Below are 27658 nucleotides of genomic sequence, written 5' to 3'. Positions count from 1 at the left end.
ACGCACAACAATGCTGGGGCAACACCTATCACAATGGTGCACTACACACAAAACAGGATGCTGTAGAAGGGGAATTTCTGGATGAAAAGAATTCTGTATTACATGAAGCATTTGTTTTAAAGAACTAGTTTTTCACTATATCATTATAGATGACAATACTGAGGGTCAACTTGGTGATACTGAGCTCTGGTACTATAGCTTCATAATTGAGTCCAAACTGCAAGAATGTTTAGCTCTTGAATTTTCACACAAAAAGGTATGATTTTGAGAAACATTTTTTCACGGGCTGCTTATAGCCCACAGCCATAGTAAACTATATCTACACTACAGTATCAGATAGATATTAGTCACATGCTTAATGCACTACACTGGAAGGCACTCAGATATGACTGCAATGAGTGAAGCATAAGAACCTACACAGAATTACACACAAATAAAAACTGTTGTGTTAAAAGAAACATTAAAGTTGCAAAATCAAGCACTCAAAAGTTAGAAATGCCTCAGTTTGGTCCCCTTGTTATTATGCATTATAATACTGTCTTTAATTACTTGATCACATATTTTTTCCTCATTCAGTGCCCAGAACAGATGGAGGTCATTTAAGAGCAGCTGTTCAATATCTTGTTTTCTCTTCGATGTTTAATGTGTAGTTCTAGGTTTTAATTACTGCACATTATTCAAATACTGCCCAAAAGACAGAATTGTTAATTTTCTCATGATTTTTTTTTATGGTATTCATCATTACAGTATTTGATTGTTACACAAACATTACGGTATATACTCGATCATACACCAGTTCGTTTATAAGCCGACCCCCATCCCAAGATGGATAAGTAAAAATGGTAAATTTTTATGACTCGTTCATAAGCCAATCCTATAATTCAGGGATCAGCAAACTTTGGCTCCTGGGCCATCAGGATAAGCCGCTGGCAGGCCGAGATGATTTGTTTACCTCGAGCTTCCGCAGGCATGGAGGTAAACCTTGACGGCCTGAGACAGCAACTAGTGGGGAAATTTTTTGCGGGGGAGAAGCTGGGGGACACCCAATCCCTAGCCCAGGACCCCCACACTCTCCCCATCCCATCCCTTCCCATCTTATATAGGGAGGGCCAGGGGCTGGCTGGAGCTGCTCCGGCAGGCTGGGCAGAGCAGCCGCAGCCTGCTCCAGCGGGCCAGACCAGGCAGCGTAGCCGCAGCATGTTCTAACGGGCTGGGCCGGGTGGCAGCGTGCTTCGGCGGGCCGGGCGGCGTGGTCACAGCCTGCTCTGGGAGGCGGGGCTGAGCAGCATGGGTGCAGCCTGCCAGCCTCGGAGCTGCAGCTGCTTTGGAGGCTGGGGGGAGAGCAGCGTGGCCAGAAGCAGAGAGACTCTGGCCCTGCCTCTTCCCTTCTGGCTCTGCTGGCTGTGCTGCCTCTCCTTGGCCCATCTGTTGGGGGGAGGGGCTGTGTCCCACCTCTCCCTCTCTATATCCGTTCATAAGCCGACCCCCTTCTCTGGTGCGTCCGTTTTTTACTAAAAAAATTTGGCTTATGAATGAGTATATATGGTAATTTATCACAATCACCACCCTGGCTTCCACTATCTTTGCCAAGACACTCTCAATTCTCACGCCACACCTTGGTTCTTCATCAAATCTTTCCCCTGCCCCAATGGTTCCCCCATGGCCCATAGCAACCCAGAGTTGAAAATTCAGGGACAGTCTTGCTCAGCCCCCTACAACCACCGGCTGAAGCATACTCAGTGCAGATGGAAACTTCAGATATTTTAGCTATTGAACTCTAGGAAGTCTCTTCTGAGCATGTGCAAACTGATTTTTCAAAGGTTAATATCTTGGACAAAATGTAAGCAGATTTTCACAGGAATGGCAAAAGGCACATTCCTGGCACAAAGGCCAGCAATGTGCCAAATTTCAAGTCCTTGCTCCAAATCATGAGGGGGTCAGAGTGTTCAAAGAAAAGGTTACCAGAATTTACCATGGGCAAAACACTGAATTTTCCCCAGCCTTTTTCTTGTAAATGGGTGAACTGTTCTGGCTGAAAATTTCCAAAAACATTCAGCCAGAGGCAGGCACACGGTCCAAATGGTTAAAATATGTCAGTTATAAGCAAGAGAAAACAGGGTCATATAATGGGAAATTCCAGGCAATCATAATAACAGGCATTGCTATCAATACTAGAATATAATTTGGCCTTGTTTACCATTGAAATGTTTGCTGCTTTAAATATTACTATGCCAGCAAAGTGGCAAAAAAACTCCCTTAGCACAGATGCAGTTATACCATTATAAAAGTGCTTATATCAGTAGAGTTTATTCTGATTCAGGAATCAAAATAAGCTAAATCAGTATAAAATGACTTATCCTGGTATAACTGTACCTACACTAGGGCTTTTACTAGCACAACTATTTCAGAAAAACAAAAATCACACCCTAATCAACATAGTTGTGCCAGCAGAACTTTGTAAGTGTAGATCAAGCCTGAATCACACAGGAATTTTAGCAACCTATTTGTAATGAAAGGTAAGATCCTAGAACTAGAAATGTAGCAAGAGCTCCAAGAGAAGGCTTAAACCATTTTTTCAGGTCGTTTTTTGGGGAATACCTTTCCCCTCCCCCCTCAAAACATATACTGGGCCATATTCTGTCTTGATTTTCAGCCCATGCAACTCCCATGTACAGCTTTTAAGATAACTTGTGATAGTATTTTGATTTAGGTAGTTAAAAGATCTACAATCACCACTGTATCAGTGTGCCTTAAACATTAACTCAAATATTAAATGAATATATACGTACACATAGAAGAAATTATTATCTTCATTGTACAGATAGGAACAGATGCACAGAGAGACTAAGTGATATGTCCAAGGCAACACAAGTTGTCTGTGGCAGAGCCAGGAATAAAAAGCATATCTCCTGGCTCACAGGCCTGTATCTTAATCACAAGTTCATCTTTTCTCCCTCTATCTTCATCCAATGTTAGGTTCCTTTGGAGCTGTAAAACTTTATTTCCTCCTCTGTCCATTTTAGAGTGATGGGCTCCTTCTCCAATTTCCTTCCTCGGCCTAACTATGTCACAATACCAACAGTTGTGTCCATTTCACAGATAGCTGCACAGAGCAATGCTAACTAGCCACAGTCTGGTAGTGCTCCTTTGATGTCAACTGTATCAGTTAGCCCTTACTTATTCTTTAATGAAACAGATAATTATAATAACCATCCATAACCCATCCATGGACACTAAACAGCTGTATGAGTTTATTTTACACACAAATTACGTTTTTCAAAAGTTTTGCCAATTCTAGTGATTTTATCACAAGTCTCATAATATTTGGCATTTTTCTTAAAGCCCAATCAGTGGCTTGCATCAGAATCTTAGTTTTAACTTAAAATCATCATGTAGAAAAGCTTGAAAATATCAAGTGAATCCTAAGGGCTCTGAAACCAGATTGCAAAGAAGAACCCCAAACTTATTAAATTATTATTATTTTTAAATCTCGTCGTTATTTGGGACATGACTCAAACATTTAGAACATTTGGAGTTGACAATACTGCTATTATTTTCAAAGTATATTGCCTCACCAGATTGGTAATATGATATGGAGCCTTTCAAATCTAGGTAATTAGTTCAAATAGTGGCCAGCTATGGAGTCATTAAAATAATTATTGCGGGATGGCTAATCAGTAACTTATGCAAAATAAGTTTCATGGCCTCATTCCAGTTACACACCAAATAACTGACACCCTTGTTAGCCATCTCAGGAAAGTGGACAAGGATTGTATTGATATTGAAAGGGAACCATATTTTCCCCTTTGAGGTGGTCCCTCCAGGTCAAAGAGCTGGCAACAAATGTCCAGTGCTGTGTGGGAAAGCAGCAGTGTTGATGTTGTGTTCTGTAATCAATAGAGAACTTCAATATTTAGGAATATCAGTTTTTACCAGCATTATATTAATTTTCAAACCCTGTTCTAAAATACAAATTTAAAGGCACAAGTTCACATTTACAGATGATCACATTTAGGGCAAAAAAATAATCATTTTTTAGTAATGGCATAAAACCAATCTGAAACCACAACTTCTAACTTCTGTTTTTTCCCCGCTCTTGTAACTTGAATATAAAAACTATTTCATTTGCAAAAATTGCTCCCTTGACAGACTTTATATGCCTAGTTTCAACCCAAAACAAATTTTTATGGTTCAGTTGTTAGCAGGACTTTATAATGGAAATGCTGACAGAGTAATTATTGTCGTGGGTGCCACTGAAAGAAACAATTATGTTAAATTTAAATAGTTTAAAAAAAATTTCTTTAACAACAAAACTCTCTTTTGGCACTCCTATACTGTAACTTTACATATTGATGAGTATCCATTTAATGCATTGTAATTCACATAAAAGAAGGAACATACATTGGCTACAAGGAAGGTATTTATTTTGGGAGGGAGGAATGTATATAGTCTAGTAGGTTTATGATGACAAAAGAAGATCTGCAACTTATCTCACTGAAAGTTCAGCCACTGGAGAGTGAATAGTTTGCCAACAGATTCTAAATCATACTGACACGAATGAATGTACATCTCAATAGGACAGATAATTGGACAGTAAGTTTCCACTACCACTTCCTGAGCTAAAATGTAGAGTATTGATCAAGTTTTTTCTTTTTTTTATAACACATTGCACATTTCTCAAATCACAGGTTTGGAAACATTTCAAGAAGGTGCACAAAAGTTGCCAAAACTGAACTAATCCCTCTCAAGGGAAACCTGTTCAGTGTAAAGTTTTATTAGCAAATACTGGAAAGATACAATCAGGATAAAATCAAAAGATTTCACCTCCACAATAGAAAAATTACTGGAAAGCATCCACTGAAGAACTATTTGCAGATACCAAAGACGGTGCACATGAGGCAGGGAAGGAGAACAGTGATGAAATGGCCAGTCGTATTACAGAGGCTGACTGGGACTTTGAAAGGATCAGCCACTACTCAAATACACGCTTGCAATGAACACACCTCAGAGATAAGGTTTAGGCTCATATCCTGCCAGAAGCTCCACATGGGCAGGCCCTTCTATCCACATAGAGCCCATCAACTTCTCTGGGACTCCGTGAGAGGCTAGGGGTCTGTTTGCAGGATTACAGCCTTATAGAGTCAAACAACAAGCTTAGTAGATGCTTAAGACCCAATCCTGCAAACTCTGACCCACACAAGTAATTTTACATACAAAAGTAGCCCCACCTATTTCAACAGGACTAATCATAGATTTTATGGCCAGAAGGAACCACTATGATAATTCAATCTGACCTCCTGCATAACTGGGGCCACAGAACTTCAGTCAGTGGTTCCTGCATCTAGCCCAAGGATTTATGGTTGAACTACAGCACAGCTTCAGAAAGATATCCAGTTTTGATTTAAGGACTCCAAGAGATGTACTACACTTCTTGACAATCCATTCAAATGGTTAATTAATCTCACTGTTAAAATTGTGCATCTTGTTTCCAGCTTAAAGATGCTGACTTCAACTTCTAGCCACTGGAACTTTTCATGTCTTTGTCGAATAGATTAAGGGAGACCTCAAGGATCAGATATCTTTTCCTTGTGTAAGTGCTTCTTGGCAAAGAACAAGTCACCTCTAAACCTTCTCTTTAATAAGTTAAGTATATTGAGCTCCTTTAGTCTCACAGAAGGGGTATTTTCAAACCCATAAATCATGCTTGTAGCTCTTCTTTGAACTCTTTCCAACCTGGACACAGTATTCCAGTAATGGTCTCTCCAATACCACATTGTCACAGGGGCTGGTTATAGGAGACTCAGCCATCCGACAGAGTCCATGGGAGTCCACCCCTTCTGGGGCTATCAAAGACTGAAAGGAAAACCAAAACACAAATAAACTAATACAAGGTTGTAGTAGGACTCTCTTCCTTCAGAGATTCTTTGGGTAGGCCATAACCCAGTTCAGTTGCCTACAGGTGAGCCTTTAGTAATAGTCTCCAAGTAATGGTTCAGCACTGGGCCCTTGTTTCAGTCATAGGCCACAGGCAGTGGTCTCCTGACCAGTCCAGGATGTGAGGACTGAAGCTCTGTTCTTGTACCAGATCAGCCACCAACTAGGCTGGGTTTCTCCCTTTTACATCTTTCCTCTGTGGTGGGGCAGGGCAACTTGAGCTCATAGCAGCCCATCTCCATCTCTCTCACACACACACAATGCTCATATCACTTCCCTACTCCTGCACACTATTCCTCTGTTTATACATCCGAGGATCATGTTAGTCCTTTTTATCACAGCATTGCATTGGGAGCTCATGTTGAGATATTTATCTATAATGGCCCCTAAATCATTTCCATAAAATAATCCCCACCCTGCATTACAGCCTACATTCTTTTTCCTAGATGTATGATCTTGCACAATGCAGTTCCTTGATAGCATCTATCTTGCCAAGCAATCTTGATTGCTCTTTTTCAGTGACTTGTACTTGTTATTTATGACCCCAGCAATCTTTGTATAATGTTCACATTTTAGCAGCAAGAATTTTATATTATCTTTGAAATCATTGATAAATATATTGAAGAGTTTTGGGCTGAGAACCAATCCTTATGGGACCCCACTAGAAACACTTCCATTAACTGATGATTCTGGATTAATGTTAGCCAACACATACTATGTTAACCTCCCCCCCCATGAATATGTATTATGAGCACAATATTAATATTGTATACATTATATTAAATAGGAATGTTGCATAGTTATGGTAACTGACTTGTTTGCTGATTATATATATATATATATATTATCCCACAATATTCTGCAAAGCTAAATGTAGCTTTTGGCATTAGCTAGTATGAAACCTGTTAAAGACAACATATATGAGCAGTGTGTCCTAGTACAGGTTGAATTGTGCCTTTGTGGATTTAGTATTTGGAATGTGGTATCCAAAACTAAAGATAAGGAAGGAACAGGTCAATACAGGAAAACAAAGTAAAAAGCGATTGGTAGATTTTAATCTTGGGTGATGTATGAAATGTTTTTAGCTTGTAAACAATAATATTATAAGTATGGCTAATTTTGAATGCATACTTTGGAGCACATCTTCTGTGTAAGATGAACTGCACACTGCAAGGGAACTGCTTGCAGGAAGGAGTGGTATGTATATCTTGTTTTTATATTGTACTACTTTGTCCTTAGACAAATTGGTTAAGCCTGGTTATTTGATCTCTTTAACATTTTTTATATCAAAAACAAGTGTACTCAAGTAATTGTCTATACTTTAGACAATATTAACAATTTCGTTTTGAGAGCTAATACAGCCAGGTAACCACTTTTTAAACCAGTTAATCTGTGTCACATGCGTCACACGTGTTTGCAAGATGAGTCCCGAGTAAAGGCCTGATCTAAAGGCCACTGAAATTAATAGAAAAACACTCATTGACTTCCATTGGCTTTGGATCAGATCCTTTCTGTGCTTAAATACCATAGTGAAGGCGACTATACATGAGAGCTAGATAGGTTAGATTTACACGTTTATCTCATTAGAAAATATATTGGCAAACTGAGTTTTAGTTTTAATAAAAAATTGTGATAAAGAATATATCAACTTCAACTCAACTACATTTTTTCCCAAACCATTAAAAATATTTCCAGACCAACCAGCAGCTAGAACACTCCATGCCTTTGAAAAGAACAGTAGTTAAAGAATGCAACCTCACTCCACTACCACCCATTTAATGACAAACATTAAAGCAACTTCACATCTTTCTTGTGGCAGAAAATTAAGAAAGTGACAGAAGTCAGTGGGATGTTGATTTTAAAATATCAGGAGGAACAAAAATCTCAATGAAGGGAACAAACGATAAATTCTACATTATAAATTGCAAAATTATCTGCACTTTCTACTGTCTCGTAACTGTGCAAAATTTGAAAAAATAGAGAATTACCGTATATACTCGTTCATAAGCTGAACTTTTTTTTAGTAAAAAAAGGAAAGCACCAGAGAAGGGGGTCGGTTTATGAGCGGGTATAGAGAGGGAGAGCTGGGACACAGACCACCCCCAACAGAGGGAGCAAGGAGAGGCAGCAGAGCCAGAAGGGAAGAGGTGGGGCCAGAGTCTCTCCGCTTCTGGCCACGCTGCTCTCCCCCAGCCTCCAAAACAGCTGCATCTCTGGGGCTGGCAGGCTGCAGCAGTGCCGCTTGGCCCCGCCCCACAAAGCAGGCTGTGGCCGTGCCACCTGGCCCAGCCCACTGGAACATGCTGCGGCTGCGCCTCCCGGTCTGGCCAGCCAGCGCAGGCTGCGGCCTCGCTGCTCAGCCTGCCGGAGCAGCTCCAGCGAGGTCAGAGACATCCTCCCCTGGCCCTCCCCAGATAAGATGGGAAGGAATGGGGAGAATGTGGGGGTCCCAGGCTAGGGGTGGGGTCATGTGGGGGGTGGTGACAGGGGTTACTCCCCTGACTCCCAGCTTCTTCCCCCCAAAAAATTTCCACACCAGTTGCTGTCCCAGCCCGTCAGGGTAAGCTGCTGGAGCGCTGGAACACTTTGTTTACTTAGGTTTACCTTCGTGCCTGAGGACGCTCGAGGTAAACAAACCATCTTGGCCCCCCAGCGGCTTATCCTGATGGCCCAGGAGCCAAAGTTTGCTGACCCCTGAATGATAGGGCCGGCTTATGAACGGGTTATAAAAAATGTCCATTTTTACTTATTCATCTTGGGGGGGTCGGTTTATAAATGAACCGGCTTATGATCGAGTATATATGATAATTCCTTTTAGCTATCATAATGTTATATATAGTATAGTGGGTATTTTTATGTTAGTATGTATATAGTATGTATTGTATGGTTATGTATAGTAATGTTAATGTTATTAACAATTACAGTAGAAATTTTAGTCAGAAAACTGACTTTCAAGTTGATGGTGCCCATTTAATCAACCACTTTCAGTTTCTTAAAGAGAACAGATTTATCATCTTTGTAAGCAAACATGCCAAGATAAATATTCTGTTCTACCCCATATATTTTTTCACTATCAAACACAAATATCTGAGTTTGGTTTATTAAGTCTACCGTACTTCCTATGCTTACTACAGTAAATGGAAAATTTTGGTCATTAAAACAAGATGTGTATCTCATGAGAAAATACCACTGTAAATTAAGTGATAGTTTAAAATTCACCAGAGAGTTAATTTTGGGAAACTGAGGTTCACATATAGATGGAAATGGGCCTATAGGCGTATGACATGCAGTAATGAAAAGAGTTTACTCAACAACGTCAAAAGAGGGCTCAAATAGAGACATAGCTGTGCAATGCTCCAGTCTCGTACCCGTCCCATTCCTCCTCCAAAGGAACTTTGTTATTTCCAGTTCACCCAGGTATAACTTGGTGCTAGTTAGAGTAGTAGCATACAGGATGCAGGTTCCTGTAGTGCAGACAGGACATAAAGGGTATGTCTACACTGCAATTAAAGACCGCAGCACAATCATAGCTGGCCCAGGTCAGCAGACTCAGGCTCGCATGACTTGGGCTACGGGGCTATAAAATTGCAGTGTAGACATTTGGGCTTAGGCTGGAGCCCCGGCTCTGGGACTTGGGCCAGCTGTGGGTCTTTTATTGCAGTGTAGATATACTCAAAGGCACTAAATCAACCATGTGTTGTCTGAAAACAAAGATCGTTTGGAAGAGGAAATTAAAGCAGAAGAGTCAAATTTCATCTGATATTAACATGCTTCCTGAGTTCCACTTTTCAAATATTTTCTTGGGAGGAATCCCAGACCTGACCATTACCTCTGAATTTTAGAATTCAAATCCCTGGCAAATTCAGCTTAGTTCAGAATTAAATGAAGGGCTAGGGCTACCTTACAGCTCCATTTGTGGGATTTATCTTTGCACTGATCCCACAGAAAGACCTAAGAAGCTTTCAACTCTCTCATTTACCTGAGCTCATACTTAAGAGAGACTCTATGGTATAGTAGTAACCCATGGAAAGCATGTTAAAGCAAAGATTTTTAATTGAGAGTTTGGGGGAAGGCAGAAAGATGGAGGATTAGTTTCAAGTGCACTTTGACAAGTAGTCTTCAAATTTGTAAAGATAAATATTGTATCTAATCTAAGTCATAATATGTGGTGTTTATACAAATGTCTGGTATTGGCCTTGGCATGGCTGCCCTACTACTCCTAGCAGTTCTGAAAATTGCAGCATAGCCAGCATTAACTGTGTATATTAAGCACAAAGTGTTTGTATAACACTGTGATGACGCAAAAGGTGTTCGGACTACTAATATTTATCCAAAGACTTTCTTCACGATAGTAATGTTATCCAAAAAGCTCTGCTAGATGGCATGTGTAAATAAGAGTTTTAATCTTCACATTTCTCCAAATCCATTATTATATACAAAAATTCATACAATTCACTACATACAAAAATAAAAATTTAAGATAGGTCATACAACAGCTATGCTGATAATGGGGTTCCTTGGGACAAATTCTGGTCTTGCCTATACTGGTATAACCTCACCAATATCAGTGTTTATCTTACAAAATTCTAGGAACACTTGGACCATAACTCCAGCAATCCATTTGGATGGTTAGACTATGTCAGTCTTTAACACAATTCAGAGAGATGATTAAAATGCAGTTAAGTCCTGTAAATACTGCAAGATGTAAATATGCTTTAACCAGGTTGGGGAACTACCGTGTGATAATGGAAGTGCACAGACTGCAGGCTGTGGACTTGAGTGGTGGTTTAGGACACCTAGAGTGGAAATGCATCAATACAGGGGCTGTTCTGTGGGAGTCAGTGCCAGGAAGATAGGAAATACATTGAGTCTGATTCTTTCCTGAGCAACTTCTGCATTGGGGACTCCTATGAAACTGTGATTAGCTTTTACAGAAAGCAAGGAATTAACCCACTCCATTAGGCCATACTCTTTATGACCACTTGGAAGCTAGGATGCTATTTTGAATATTATGGTCTAGATTATCACCTGGTGTAGACTGACATAGCCCTATTGAAATCAACGGAGCCACCCTGATTTACACCAGCTGAGAAACTGTCCCATCGTGGGTACAATCAAAATCCTAACTATTATCACACATTTTGACTGATATTATAATCACAGGTGCAACTTCATAGAAAGGCTGTGTCATTATATTCTAACCTGTAGTTTTCACCCAAACCCAAACTTTCTATTTTGAAAAATTAAGCAATTTTTAAATTCTCTGATGGTGAGGAAACGGGTTTCCCGTTTTCAGTGAGGCTGTTATCATATAACTCATACATGGTTTGATTTAAATCCTTCAGACTTGCCACATACTTGTTTACTGAAGAAGACAAGTGCCTTTGGTGAGTTTGAACACAACAGGTTCATAATTAAAGTTACAAATATTTTAAAATAGCATATTGAGCATGCTCAATAAGTACTAGCTATCTCCCCCACCAACACACTCTGAGAACTGCCAAAGCTGCCTGCCTCTCCTCCATGACAACTAACTAATTTTCTCTGGACCACTGTGAATTACCTGTCAAAAAACTTTATGATGATATAGTTACATAGTAATAAGTAACTTTTCCTGTACCAAACATTTACAGAATTTTTAATAAAACAAGCATAGAAATGCTTCAGAATTTCAGAAGTATGCCATGTCTTGATTTAAAATAAATATATAGCGATACCACCTAGCGATATGAAAGAAAATGAACCTAAATAGAAAAAAAAACCCAAATCATTTACCAAAAGTTCAAATTTAAGATTAAAATCTTTAAGGAAAATGCACAACCCACGTTTTCTTAATTTAAAGCATTTAAGGTGAGATTTTCAGAAGTCACTTAGGTTATGTCTACACAGCAGGCAGACACCCGCAGCTGGCAGTGTAGTTGCTGTGTAGACATATTCTGAGGTGCTTCTGAAAATCCCACCCTTAGAGTTTTTTAAAAAATAGTGATTAATATACCTGTCTTCACTAAAAAGGTTAAAAAAATTAAACAATCTAACAGTGCAAATACTTGACCAGTTATACTCAGACCTCAGTAGTTCAAGAACCAAATTAGGATCAACATTACCCAAAAAAGCCACAGTAGTGTGAATTCATTGTTTCATTTATTATAGTACTAGATATTTATATTTAAACAGTATGACAAGGGAAATATTTAGTTTATATATATATTATACTCACAGCAAAATGACTAATCAAGTATTATTTTATCAATTTCAATTGGTTAATAACAGTAAAAGCATCCTTATTGGTTAATAACTTAGATCAGTTTATAATTAAATCATACAGTGCTTTAATACCATATGCTGAAAAGAGCCACAGGAGACACATTAAAGAGCCACTTGCTGCTCATGAGCCTCAGTATCATGAGCCATATGCTTGAGAGGGTAAATCTTTAAAAAAATTTTTATAGATAACTCAAAGACAGAATCACCATCATCTCAATGCCAATAATAGCCACTCTTACATAGACGCTATACAGTATCAGAAGCTCCATTACTCCTTCCTCTAGTGTAGGATGCAAATTACACACTGTGCATATCTGAAGCAACAAATCATATTTGCAAATTTAATTGAGCCTATTGGTAATTCTTCCTTCCATGCTCCCTTTCTGGTCCCTACTTAGTCTAATTTAGATTGCTTCTTGGGGAAAGGAACCGTCCTCTAATTTACTGATAAAGTGCTATGCACATACCTATAGGCCTGAAGTAAATAAAATAAGAATAATGAAAATGCCAACATTAACACATTACCCAGTAAAGCATTTAGCCACAATTATGAATCATACATTTGATGAATATAAGAATGAAAACAAGTCTAAGGACCACATTGTACTTGATAACACTGCTGTAAATATGAAATAACTTCACTGCTGTCAATGAAGTAAACTGAGTTATTCCAGATTTACACTAGTGTAATTAAGCAGAATTAAGCCCTAAATATTTTATTAAGGAAGTCCCTTGAGGTTGGTGATTATCAGTCTCTAAGATACATTTTAAAGCGTATAAGTATGAACTTGGGTTTTAAGAGGATGGGGGAGATAATAGTTAGGAAAAGATTTTTTTTTAAATAGTAAACCAGCTGTAAAGTAACCACAGTCCTGGCTGCATCAACAAATCACAAAGCTCAGGACTGCTAAATTTCAAGGTTGGCTGTGATTCTATTTCTGAAAAGGCGAAAGGAAGTAAGACTAGGGACACAAAACACCTGCTGCTGTAGAATTTAATATCACCCAGCTCTCTTGCTTGCTCATACAGAAATACCCATCACATGTGTGATAAGAAAATATCCAGATAGGAAAAACAAAATGGTCCATTTCCTCTTCGTCCTCTATTTTAACATAAAAATAATCTGATTTTTTGAATGATATAAACAAACTAAGTTCTTTATGTCTTGAAATGGTACGTTTATATTCTTCTATTAATAGAATATTACCACCACCACCAATTTTTCTTTTAACACACTAATTCTGGGCCTCATGCTGAGTGGTGATGTGTACCTGCAATTTCCATTAACTTTAAGATGACAGGGGTACTCAGCACTTTTCAGGGTTAGGGAATTTAATGAGTACAGACAGCTCCTTTTCTGGAGGCGTTCTTTCACATGAGAATTGCAAAAGGCTACATCAGAGTAACATTTGAATTGTAAGTACATATTGATGTTAAAATACTAGAAATGTTGTCTGGATTAAAAATGGCCAAACAAACTAAAACTGAGTTACCAGGAATACATGTCCTCACTCGCAGAAACAGGACAGTCAGACTCTAAAGTGAGAATTGGTACTTCACATAATCAACAATTTGGATAGGGGTTATATATTTGTAACTTACATCCTTTGGATACAACTTTACTTTAAATGTTATAAGACACAGAAAAGCAAACAAAGTCATTTGTTACATTGCAAGAGAGCATGTGTCGGATTTTATTCTGATTAGATATGTACATGCAAACAAACAATTCCTTCAGAAAGGATCCATGTTAATTTGTTAGTGTTATTCAAATATATACATAAGGATAATCACCATATTTCTAATTAAAATGTCAGTTCTGTTTATAGAAGTTTCTATATGCTATTACAATGCTTACTATCTGCAAAGCACAACAATGGAATGGTATTTATCTTTAATTTAAGGATAAAGAAACATTTATTTGCTCATTTTGTTATGCCCTATATTCATCTAAGCCCAAAAGACAAACTGCAGCTTGGTCTTATAAGGCTTAGGTTTTTACATGAAACCATCATTTGGAATGTTAATAAGAGTATACTTCAGATTTACTCAATAATTCCCAGGTTAAAGGAATTTGTAATGTGTCAGCTGACCATCTTTGTTTATCTAATAGAGGAGTCCAAAATAATTGAGTCTTATAGTTTTGTTCTCAGTGGAAACGTGGGTCCTTGAACAGTCAAATACGACACTCTGAGACTCTCTGCTGGTAACCCAGATAACTGCAATCTACATTGTGTAATAAGTACATGGATAGCTAAATAAGGAGAGGCTACTTACCTGTAGAGAAACTGGAGTTATTCAAAATGTTTTGGCCTTATACATGATCAGAAATTCTTGTAAGCAGTGCTCATGGGCCAGCACCTGAGCCGTACATCCCATCAGGTTCCAGTAAAAGTGAATATATAGAGGGGTGGACCTGCCACCGCTCCAGTTCCTTCTCAACCTCAAAGCCTAGCAGGACTCTGAAGCAGTGGAGAAAAGAGAGTTCATAGTGTAACACCCACAGTTGCGAAACATCTAAAAAAACTCCAGTTACTATACAGATAAATAACCTCTCCTTCTTAGAGCTATTGTCTCTATCAGTGCTCCACCTGAGGAAATTCCTGAGTAATTACAGAGGAGGGTGCTGAGGAGGCTGGCTAGAGTAGTGAGGAGGGGTTAAACTAACAGCAAAAGGAGAGGGTAAAAAGCAGAAAGATATGAGCACTTAGCACAAAATCGAGACGTTGAGAACAAAATTAGTCAAGGAACCAAAGCACATGAAGAAGAAATTCCTGAATTGCCTCTACACTAACGGTAGGAACCTGGATAACAAATAAGAATTGCACATTTATGAGCATAAATTCAGTCTAGTTGGTATTACTGAAACCTAGTGGGATGATTCACACAATTGGAATGGTAAAATCAATTATTATAACCTATTTAGGGAGGACTGAGTGGGCAAAAGGGGATGGAGAGTGGCACTCTATGTCAAAAATGCCATCAACTGTTTCTGAGTCACTGACAATTCAGAAGAAAATGATACATTTTCCCTGGTTAATCATTTAAGCCTCTACTAAATATTGTTCCCAAATGCTTCAAGTTCTTTTCCCACGTACAAATGCCTCACGGACCCATCGATCCCTACATAGCTACATTACATGAGTTAAGTGCAATCTGTGAATTTGCCAGCATAGCAGATGAAATGAGCAGATGAAATTGTCAAGATGATGACCAGTTGCAAGATTCGTGAATGACTCCTCGCAGATAAAAGGCCCTACCTTGGAAAAAACTATGCAAACCACCTAACAAGTGGAAAGTGCCATCCACTGTGCTAAGTCACTTTCGATAATATCAGATGTCTTCCAGTCTGTAGAAGTTAATGCACTTCGATACAAACTGCAACCCACAAAGCTTCTAAGTCTACATCCACGGTGCCTTTACCCTCACATACACCGCATTGCTATCAATGCTACTGATGCAGTGACCTTGGTCACAAGGCAGACTTTCAAGGATATCCTGCCAAGAAATCAGTATGCAAGAAGTGCAACAAAAAAGGACATTCTGCTAAAATCTGTAAGTCCTCTGTCAATCTTATCTGGAGTTCTCACAGATGAGGATGATAGTGAACTGAATACCAATGAGGTTCTAAATGTGACAGATCACCAAGCCACTGCACACTAGCAAGTGCGAGTCAACAGCCATGAGATGAGGATGTTACACTATAATTCCCAACCAACTCTACACTGTGCTGTTTGACAGCTCCTGACCTGAGTTGCATCCTTCAGACATATACTCCAGAGTGTATGGTGGATCTCCCATTCCCATCTGGCTATTTTACAGCTGTCTTTGAGTACAAAGGCCATAGTGCCCAAGGGAAAAATCTATGTAGCTGAAAAGGGAGTTTCTATTTTAGGATGGAATCAACAAAGGGATCTTCAGACATTAGCTATGAATAGTACAGAACCTGTCCTGCAAACTGAAGATAGGCTACAACCAGGAATCACCTCTGAATTTCCAGAAGTTTTCACTGATATCATAGTTGTTGCCTCCACCCCCACCCCTAAAAAAAAAAATTTCAAGCACAAGATCCAGTTAAAGAACAATGCAATGCCTGTATAGCATAAAGTGTGAAACATACCAGCTGAACTGAGACAAACACTCAAGGAGGAAATTCTGATACTATGCAAAGCAGATATCATTGAACCGGTTGATTCATGAGAATGGATTTCTTCTGTTGTTCTCACCAGGAAGCCTAATGGTGCTATCTACACATGTGGACTTGAGCAATCTAAACTACAACATTGTTGTAGATTGTCATCCTCTATCCAACATCAATGAAATGCTTGTCAACTTGAAGGAGGGAAGAAATAGATGTCATTGTGACAGACCAGCTCAGGCCAGAGCCATAGGCCAATTCACTTATGTGTGAATTAGGGCTATTGATTAATCGCAGTTAACTCACGTGATTAACTCAAAAAAATTAATCGCGATTAATCGCAGTTTTAATCACCCTGTTAAACAAGAGAATACCAAGTGAAATTTATTAAATATTTTGGATGTTTTTCTACATTTTCATATATATTGTGTTCTGGGTTGTAACTGAAATCAAAGTGTACATTATTTTTTATTACAAATATTTGCACTGTAAAAATGATAAACAAAATAAATTGTATTTTTCAATTCACCTCAAAGTGCAGCTTACAAATGTAGATTTTTGTTACATAACTCCACTCAAAAACAAAACAGTTCCCCCCACCTTACCTGCAATGGCTATCCCTGCAGTTCCCAGGTGTTTGTTGCTGCCTCTCCTCATGGCCACAGCTCCCAGCTTGTCAGCTCCAGACACTGCAATGCAGGGAGGGTTAAAAAAATTCCAAAACAAAACGATGTAAAACTTCAAAGCCTACAAGTCCACTCAGTCCTATTTCTTGTTTAGCCAATCACTAAGACAAACAAGTTTGTTTATATTTATGGGAGATAATATTGCCCTCTTCTTATTTACAACATCACCAGAAAGTGAGAACAGGCGTTCACATGGCACTGTTGTAACCGGCGTCACAAGATATTTACGTGACAGATGAGCTAAAGATTCATATGTCCCTTCATGCTTCAACCACCATTCCAGAGGACATGCGTCCATGCTGATGACGGGTTTTGCTCGATAATAATCCAAAGCAGAGCGGACCACTGCATGTTAATTTTCATCATCTGAGTCAGATGCCACCAGCAGAAGGTTGATTTTCTTTTTTGGTGATTCGGATTCTGTAGTTTACGCATCAGAGTGTTGCTCTTTTAAGACATCTGAAAGCATGCTCCACATCTTGTCCCTCTCCGATTTTGAAAGGCACTTCAGATTCTTAAACCTTGGGTCAAGTGCTGTAGCTATCTTTAGAAATCTCACATTGGTACCTTCTTTGCGTTTCCTAAAAGCTGCAGTGAAAGTGTTCTTAAAATGAGTAACGTGCTGGGTCATCATCCGAGACTGCTATAACATGAAAGATATGGCAGAATGCGGGTAAAACAGAGCAGGAGACATATAATTCTCCCCCAAGGAGTCCAGTCACAAATTTAATTAATGCATTATTTTTTTAATGAGCGTCATCAGCATGGAAGCATGTCCTCTGGAATGGTGGCCGAAGCATGAAGAGGAAAACAAATGTTTAGCATATCTGGCACCTAAATATCTTTCAATGCCAGCTACAAAAGTGCCATGCAAATGCCTGTTCTCACTTTCTGGTGACATTGTAAATAAGAAGCAGGTGGCATTATCTCCCGTAAATGTAAACAAACTTGTCTGTCTTAGAGATTGGCTGAACAAAAAGTAGAACTGAGTGGACTTGTAGGCTCTAAAGTTTTATATTGTTTTGTTTTTGAGCGCAGTTATGTAACAAAAAAAATCTACATTTGTAAGTTACACTTTCACAATAGAGACTGCACTACTTGTATGATAAAAATATTTTCTTTTATCATTTTTACAGTGCAAATATTTGTAATAAAAAGTAATATAAAGTGAGCACTTTGTACTTTGTGTTGTAACAGAAATCAATACATTTGAAAATGTAGAAAAACATCCAAAAAATATTTAATACATTTCAATTGGTATTCTATTGTTTAACAGTGCGGTTAATTGCTATTAATTTTTTTTAATCGCAGTTAATTTTTTTGACTTAATCACGTGAGTTAACTGTGGTTAATTGACAGCCCTAATAAATACAAAATAATCAGAGAAAATACAAATATTGCCACTTTCTGAAGTAAGTAGAATATTTTTTTCCCATAATGGTTTCATTTAAAATTCAGGAAAATATAGTTTCTCGCATACACAAAGCAACAGCACATTTTTTGACTGCTTCTGCCCGAGTCTACCTAGTTCTCTGCTTAGCTCTGTGTCTTTACTCCACAATCTTGTCAACGATCCTGAAGTTATTTTGCCAAATTAAAAAAACTCTCTGAAATCACTAAAGAAAAACCTTACAGTAATTATTTTTTTAATTCTGGAGAAGACTGCAGTGACCTCTTTCTTACTACTTCAGCACCATTCTTGCTCTTGTCCATTCTGTGACACTAACTGTAATCATGAGTAAGCTGACCCACCTGAAAACAATGGGTGAAATCCTGGCCCTGCTGAAGTGGCAAAACTCCCACTGACTTCAATCAAGCCAGAAATTCACCTAATATATATTTGCATAATACATGCCATTACACCATTGTGAAATATATGCTTAAAATCCTGTTTACTAAAGAAACCTTCAAACAGTGAAATTAATGATCAAGACTTACAAGAACTAGTCTCTTTAAACTAGTAATTGTATCTCCTAAATAGTCACTTCTTTCAAGTGATGATAATACTGCAGAAACAGATGACTTCCACACACATTTTATCTAAACTGTCATAGACTCTTCTTTCCTAAAGCATGGATAATTTCTGAGAATAATTTTTGCTTACGTTTAGGATACTTTGTTGAGCTTGTTAACATGAAAAAGAAATTTTCTCGACAAAAGATGTTCTTTAGTCTATAAAAGCTTTGTTGCAGATTTAACATTAAGTCCTAATTGTTACTTTTAAAGTGGTATATCCACACATTGGAGAAAACTGCTGCTAGCGTAAAAGGAAATGGGAAATACACTGGATGATTTCAAATACTTTTCTTATAATGTCATCCATTTGGTTTCTCTGAGAATATAATTACACATCCATTTATAGCACTGTGTATCTGCATTTTACTCACTTGACCAGACCCTTTTAATTCACAGCAATTTAAGCACGAGAGAGCCATTGAATCCCTATTTGGTATAATTGCTAGGCATATGTTTATGCAGACAAAATTAGACAGTCTTGAGAGTATATAATTTCTTAATTTATTTTTCACTATCTACAAACTGTTCAGCTAAGTAAAAATACTGAATTTTAAAGTGGTAAAATCAGTAAAACTGTCTACCCTTTGTGTTTACAAGAGAAACAACATTTTAAAATCCTATCACTTCATAAATATATAGTATTTATGAATATAGTAAAAATGAATATAGTAGTGAAATTTTTGCTTTACTTTTTTGTCTAAGAACTAAAATGTGATTTCAATGGTTTTATTTTTTACATTAAAAAAACCTAGTAGTTTAACATGTTGTTTTCTGGTACACATGCCCTCTTTTCTCTCCTTCAAACTGTGTGAACTTTCCAACAAGGAGCATTAGTTTCACTGTGGGAGAGGAGGGTGTAAGCGAGTGGGTGGGTATTGTTAATACAATGCTTTTGTCATTTTGAAAAGTGCTATATTGAAGGCACAGGTTACCAGAATCGTCTGTTTAATTACAAAGGAATCTTCTGTTTATTCACTGCCCTCAGCCCTGACCACAATGGTACCAGTATATTTAAGTCTCCATTCCCATTTATTACTTGGCCTCACTGCTTAAAATTCCAAGAAGGGGGTAAATTAGTGCCAAACATCACAGTGATTTTTGTGATTTGGACACTTGTCACTAGGATCAAGACTGAGACCACAAATTCATTTCCAATCGTCTACTAGACAGCTGTCAAATGGTAACACTAATCAATACCTACCTGGGCTATATTCAAACCTATGACTTTTTACATTTTTCTAATTTGAAATATATTACAGTATATTCATCCATATATTTTTCCTGCTATGTCATCACCAAAAGCACCATATTAAAAAAATAAAGAATGTAGACAAACCAATAAACTCTTCTAGAAGCCAAATTATAGACAAGTCTTACACTGGGTTCCAGATTTCAACAAACAAGTTCACAATTGACTGTTTGCAACCAAGTTATAATTGGGGAAGGTACACAGAGATCCTAAAATGCAAAAGCTGACAAACCCCAAAAACATTCTGGCACTGACATGAACCTATACTCACCCATCATTGGAACAAGTCAACAATTCTTCTTTTATTTTAGGATGCCAACAGCCTGTATTAAGCATTGCTGTATGACCCTGGAAAAACACAGAAAAACATGAGAACCTAATTCTATGGCAAACAATTTTTTCAAGTAGGCATTTACTTTCCCTTCATTTTTCAGGATCTCCACCTAAAATAACCTACACTATTAACTATATTCCTTACTGCCAATTATTTCATATGTAAAATGGACAGTCTTTTAATAACAGTCCTTCAAACCAATAATGTAATACACAATCATCATGTTGGATGCTTTTTTAAAATACAAAATATCAATATACAAGGAGAAATCTATGGCCAGCAGAGTTAAGGAACAATAAATATATTTAAGTTTATTAAGAATAAAAAAAAATCCTAAGAATGGTATTGATCCATTCCTAGATAGAAATGGTAGAATTATCAAAAATAATGCAGAAAAGGCAGAAGTGTTCAATAAATAGTTCTGTTCTGTATTTAGAGAAAAATGGTTCACGTAGACATATGGCATATGATGATGATACTTTTTCCAATCTAATAATAAATTGGGGGAGTTAGAGATTTTTAAATCAGCAGGGTCCAGATAACTTGCATGCAAAGATTTTTAAAAAGAGCAGTCTGAGAACCTTGCTGGACCTTAAATATCGATTTTCAATGAGTCTTGGAACACTGGGCAAGTTCTAGAAGACAGAGAAAACTAATATGTTAATATTTTAAAAGGGTAAACGGCACAACCTGGGTATTACAGGCCTCAGTCTAACATCCATTCCAGGCAAGATATTGGAACTGCACATCAATAAAGAATTAAAGGAGGGTAATATAATTAGTGTCAATCAACATGGGTTCATGGGGAAAAAAAAGGTCTGATCAAACTAACTTGATTTTTTTGTAATGCGATTACAACTTTGATAAAAGTAATAGTGTTGATGTAATAGACATATTTCTCTAAGGCATTTGACTAGTTCTACACAACATTTTGATTAAACACTAGAACAATATAAAATTAACCTGGCTGATAGGTCTCAAAATGTAACTATAAAACAGAGAATCATCATTGAGTGCATGGGTCTCATAGTGCTGTCACAGGGTAGCTGTCTCTGTGCCTAGGCTGAGTTCAGCTTCCCTGTACTGGAGCACGTGAACCCAACTGAGCTAATTAAAGAGGGCTGGGCTATATCTGGGCCTATATAAAGAGGTAGAAGAAGAAAGGACTGAGACAGGCTGAGCCCTATGGATGGAACACCACAGTAACTGGCTCCTGTGGTGGGTCCCTGGAGTGAGGGGCCAGGTGCGCTCTGTGGCTGCTGCTCCGGGAAGGGAGCAGAGCTGACTGAGGCTGGGAGGCTGCCAGAAACTAGAGTGCCAGAGACCTCTGAGAGGGGTGTCCCTGAAGCCTGGGGCCAAGGACTGAGATAAGACTATTTTCTGTTTGTTTGATAACCTCTGTTTAAAGAAATAAACCTCCTTGAAAAGAATCAACACGGCAGCACATGCTTTGAAGCTAAGGAGAAGAGACAACCCCTGTTGCAGGTCCTGCAGGGATCAGTTCTTGGCCCTACACTGTTTAAACTTTTTATATCAGTGACTTGGAACAGAACATAAGATCATAACTAAAACCCTACCAAATTCACGGCTATGAAAAACGTGTCACGGACTGTGAAATCTGGTGCGCTTTAACCTATATTATACAGATTTCATGAGGGAGACCAGCATTTCTCAAATTGGGGGTCCTGACCCAAAAGGGAGTTGCAGGGGAGTTGTAAGGTTATTTTAGGGGGGGGTCACGGTATTGCCAGCCTTACTTCTGCACTGCCTTCAGAGCTGGGGGCTAGAGAGCAGCAGCAGTTGGCCAGGCACCCAACTCTGAAGGCGGTGCCTCACCGGCAGCAGCACAGAAGTAAGAGTGACAATACCATATCATGCCATCCTTACTTCTGTGCTGTTGCTTGCAATGGCTCTGCCTTCAGAACTTGACTCCCAGCCAGCAGCTGCCACTTTCTGGCTGCCCAACTCCAAAGGCAGTGCCGCCACCAGCAGCAGCGCAGAAGTAAGGGTAGTAGTACCACAAAACCCTATTCCACCACCTTCCTTCCTCAAGGCTCTGCCCCCGCTTCTTCTCTGCCTCCACTGGGAGCAGCACTCCGCTTCTCCCTGACCCCCTCCCTTGCAAGGGCAATCAGCTGATTGGGCAGGGAGGGAGGGACCGAGAGGAGGGGCAGGAACCCAGCACACTGCAGGAAGAGGCCAGGGAGCCGGCAGGACCAAGCTTCTGCCCCCTGCCCCCGCGGGAGGGGGTGGGGTGGGGGACAGAAGGAGGAGAAGAGTGGGCTGGGCAGGATTTTTAATGGCACGCTGCTGCCTGCTGGGACTCCGGGAGGCAGCAGCGTTCCATTAAAAATTGGCTATAGTGCCGTCTTTGGCACACATGCCATAGGTTGTGTGATGGAGCAAGGCCGGATGGCTACAGGAAAGTACTGAGGAACAGGTATGTTAGCCCCAGGCTAAGCAAATCCCAAGTACCATGGGAACCAAAATGGCAGTTGTTCCAGGATAATCAAGGCACCTGGGGCCAATTAAGAACTTTCTAGAAGGCACAGGAGAGAGCTACATTGATTGGAGCACCTGCAGCCAATCAGGGCAGGCTAATCAGGGCTCCTGGTATAAAAAGGGGAGCTCACTCCAGTCAAGGAGGAGGAGCCAGAGGAAGGAAGTGTGTATGAGGAGCTGGGAGCCAGAGACACAGGGAGCTGAGAACTGAGAGGGTGTGCTATTGGAGGATTGAGGAAACACCATACAATCAGGCAGTATCAGACACCAAGAAGATCCTATGGTGAGGATAAAGAAGGTGTTTGAAGGAGGCTATGGGGAAGTAGCCCAGGGAGCTGTAGCGGTCAAGCAGTGGTTACAAGTAGCACTATAGAGACTGATGCAATTCACAGGGCCCTGGGCTGGAACCCGGAGTAGAGGTTCCAGCCCAAGCCTCGCTACTCCTAATCAGACATAGGAGGAGTTGATCCAGACTGTGGATTTCATCCAAGGGGAAGACCACTGAGGGGAGGAAATCCGCCAATAAGCGCAGGACCTACTAGAGGAGAGGAGGTACTTTGCCACAGTTGCCAACCCCTGATCTATACACAGAGAGGCTGAGTGACTTCCCATGGCCACAGAGAGTCGAGGCAGAGCTGAAAATACAACCCGACCCTTTTACATCTAGAGGACAATAAATGACATGACACTTCCGTTAAGGAGAAATCTTTCTAGTCACTTTTGTAAAACTGAAAATAACATTATAATACCAAGCAGTTTTATACCAGACTCAGTTTAAGTTTAGGTGCTTCTAATAAGAAGTGAAGGTATTCTTTCTTTAATGCCTGTGTATAACTTACATTAAATGTTACTGAGAGTGCTAGGAAAACTTCAGTATATATACCCTACAGTTCACTCTCTCACCATTTCCCCCCAAAACACAATCATTTTTTTTTTTTACTAGTTTACTTGTGCCTCTGAATTTAATTATTCCTGTCACTCTTCTTCCATTTGTCTCTTTTCTCTCTCACGATGGCAAGCCACCTAAAAACTTAAAACTGGACTGTATCATCACTAAATTCATGGAAATATGGAACAATCTACACAGACAAGGAGACAAGACTCTAGCTCATTCTGATCTCAAGTGCTTGGGATTTCCACAGCCAAGTGTCCTTCACCAAAAATGCCATGGTCTACAACTTTCACCCTGAGCTCTATCAGCCACTTCCTGTTGGAGTGAGTTGTGGGAATAGAGTGCTCTTGAGTCATCTTTCAGTCTAATCCATGGAGAGTTTTAAATAATATAACTAGATCCTTGAAACAGATCTGAAACTGGATCAGAATGTATTTTCATAAAAGATAATTTGTAAGCTGAGAGTGGACAGAACCATTTCTTCAAGATGGAAATATCTGCTGATGGATATTTTACCAGAATTTAAGCCACTGATATTCTATATCAACTCACAAGATTTCAGGAAAAAACTGGAAAAAAAATAAGCAAACTATCTTTCTCAGGGAAAATGCCTTTATCCAGTTCCTTTGTGTATTTTAGTTAGTTTGACATATTTGAAGTGTTGGCACAAGCTTATTAAATAAGTTTGAAGAGAACAAAGGACTCCTATAATATTACATAAAATTTAAAAACCACACCTTCAAAACTAAAATTGAAATTGTTTCAGATTGTTTTTAAGAGTTATTATGGAGACAGTTTTAGCAACTATTTAAAAAAATTACCAGGGAATGAATACCTAAAAGTCAATATGACAGCATAACTACTCCAGCACTTTGATTGTAGGACCATTATATAGTGAGATTTCAGAAGTTTAAAAAGATAAAAAAATCTGCATTATTTTTAATTAAACAAGAACAAAACGGCTGTTAATGTTATATGGGGCTTTATATACATTCTGCTAGCCAAAAGAAATAGTGTTCTGATATGAATAGCATCAAGTAATGCAGTACTTAGGCTAGTTACTTGGCAGTAAGCCCTACAAGCACTAAATAAAGCAAATTTATCACAAATCTGAGTGGTAGATTTTATCATTACACTTAAATTATTAATTTTAAACTATTCACAAAACTGACCTGCATTTAAATCATCTATGTAAACAGACTTGGTATCCCATGTAACACATGGGGAAAGAAGATGGAAGAGTGGTCAAAACCCACTGAACATGTGTTAAAATACTTTAAAATATAATTTATTATGATTGTGTTTATAACAAACAGGTTTCTATTCTCTCCGAATTACATAAAACACAAAACTATAAAATAAATTACACTGACAAGAGTAGGAGTCAGCCCTTTTTCATGTACACTTTTAACCACTAACAAACAAAAATGCACATTACTACTATTTACTATTCATTGATGTTCTTGGCACTCAGCAAGACACAAAAGGACAGCTGTTTCTCCCCTCTCAGCAGGAGGATGGCCACCTTCCAAAGGGAAAGGGGAGACCCGAAGTCTTTGCAAACCAAGGTCCCATTTGGGCAACAGTATTCAGAAGTGAGCTGAGTCCTTGAGGCAGGCTGAAGAGAGTCTACCCTGGTTATGCGGGGGAGAAGCTCTATAACTTTGGACTGGACAGAGTTTAAATGCTAATATGTGAGATACGGTGGGTGCATAGCACCCCTCTTCCATTATTAAGTAATAAAGTTGCAGCCTGATGCTTAAATCCATTTCTGTGTCAGGCTTTCATTCACCTGTGTGTCCTGATCATACCAACCTCAACGGCTTACAATCTAGATGACAGACAAAGGAAGACATGGTGCACAGTGAATCCTTTCTCTGGGACTCGCACTACATTTAATTATCTTTGCCCTTAATTTAATAGGGATTTTTTCCTCTATTTGCTCATCCTTCAAGTGCGAAGAAAGCGTGTATGCTTTGTGGTCTGTTAATGGGAAAGGTAAAGGAGAGGGTGCAAGTATTAAGAAGTATGGGATAAATTATTGCATTCTTTCTGGATTATATGGCAGGGGTGGTCAAACTGTGGCTTGCGAGCACCATGCAGCTCTTTAACAGTTAAAGTGCGGCATCCCACCCCACCCCCAATTCTCAGTTTACCAGACTGGGGGGCAGGAGAGAGCTCAGGGCTTCTGCTCTGCGGTGGGGTAGTGGGGCTAAGGACTTCTGCCAGAGACAAATGGTGCCTCCTGGAGGGGCGGGGGGCACAATTTAAAGGTTCATCCTTTCCCACAGTTTGAGTAAACTCCTCAGGCATGCCCCCCTGCCTTACCCGCAACGGCTATCCCTGAAGTTCCCAGGTGTTTGCTGCTGCCTCTCCTCATGGCCATAGCTCCCAGCTTGTCAGCTCCAGACACTGCAATGCAGGTAGGAGGTCCAGCAGCACCATGTGACTGAGCAGCGCCAGCAAACCTTAGCAAAAATTGCGGGGGCAAGTAACTCCATGTGCCCCACCATGCATCACCTCTGGTTTCAGCCCAATGGAGGGTTTCAGGGTTTCAGCCCTGTGGAGCTTGCCTGCCGAGGCTCCATGCTTCAGGAGCAGGGGCTGAAGCCCCGAGTCCCAGCTCTTGAACGTCTAAAAATTGTCATATGTGGCTCAGAGGGTCAGTAAATTTGGCCACCCCATTATACGGAAAGCTTGGAAGGGAACAAAATGCTGTTATATCAAGGACCATCACCAGAACAATAAAAAACCTAAATAAAAGTACAAGACAACTATACCAGTATAGAATAATACAATTTAAAGTTTCTTAACTTACCTTGGTGTTTGCCATGTCCACAATGTACTGGTCTCCTTTAACACATTCCATTACTGGAAAGCCATCTCTGTCAAGAACTTTAGCTTGAGAGTTACCAGACACAACAAGAATGACATCTCCCGTGCTGCTATACTGTAAAGATTTGATCTGGTGACTGAAAAAAATTAGAAAACACAAAATATGTTTTCATTAAATACAATTTCCTTAAGCCAATTTGAAAATGAAGATGTATCAGTAGTGACAAAATCCTTAAAAACATAAATGCTCTGAAAATAAACATATAGTGTATATATAGTATTTCTATGAGACAACTAATATGCAGGGATTAGAGGCTACACCTGCAGTGAGAGAAGTTTTTTGCACAAGTTGTGCATACCTGATTGCCTACATAATAACATTTACAGAGTATTATACATTTTACTTTTGGACAAACATATTTACCATAAGGGTACTTTTGTAACTCTAGGTAACAGTAGATAGGTGTCACTAGAGGTACGTCTCTTCAGGGCAGAGATGATCCCTGGATCAAGGGAGGAAAGCTGACCCAGCCAGAGGGGCTTGACAGATCTCTCTGGACATCTCTATACAAACTAGCAGAACCTAGTGTTCAGAGAAGGAAGGATTACCTAGTCCAGTGGTTCTCAAAGCCGGTCCACCGCTTGTTTAGGGAAAGCCCCTGATGGACGGGGCTGGTTTGTTTACCTGCCGCATCCGCAGGTTCGGCCGATCGTGGCTCCCACTGGCCACAGTTCACCGCTCCAGGCCAATGGGGGCTGTGGGAAGGGCGAACAGCATATCCCTCGGCTCACACGGCTTCCCGCAGCC

At 39.4% G+C, this 27658-nt stretch overlaps 1 protein-coding gene across 3 annotated transcripts in view; it reads right to left on the bottom strand.

The window, feature by feature from the left end:
- Window positions 1-27658, bottom strand: part of WDR70 (WD repeat domain 70) — a 224996-nt gene that overhangs the window by 116609 nt on the left and 80729 nt on the right. For all 3 annotated transcript variants that reach the window (XM_039543618.1, XM_039543620.1, XM_039543619.1), the window contains exons 8-9: window positions 26834-26987; window positions 20559-20635 (exon numbers count right to left, since the gene is read on the bottom strand). In XM_039543618.1, coding sequence (XP_039399552.1) covers window positions 20559-20635; window positions 26834-26987 — 231 coding nt within the window. The remainder of the gene's footprint in view (window positions 1-20558; window positions 20636-26833; window positions 26988-27658) is intronic.

This window comes from Mauremys reevesii, linkage group 6 (assembly GCF_016161935.1).
Source record: "Mauremys reevesii isolate NIE-2019 linkage group 6, ASM1616193v1, whole genome shotgun sequence".
Taxonomy (NCBI): Eukaryota; Metazoa; Chordata; order Testudines; family Geoemydidae; genus Mauremys; species Mauremys reevesii.
Note: the sequence above shows the minus strand (reverse complement) of the source record. Positions and strands in the feature narration are given on the sequence as shown.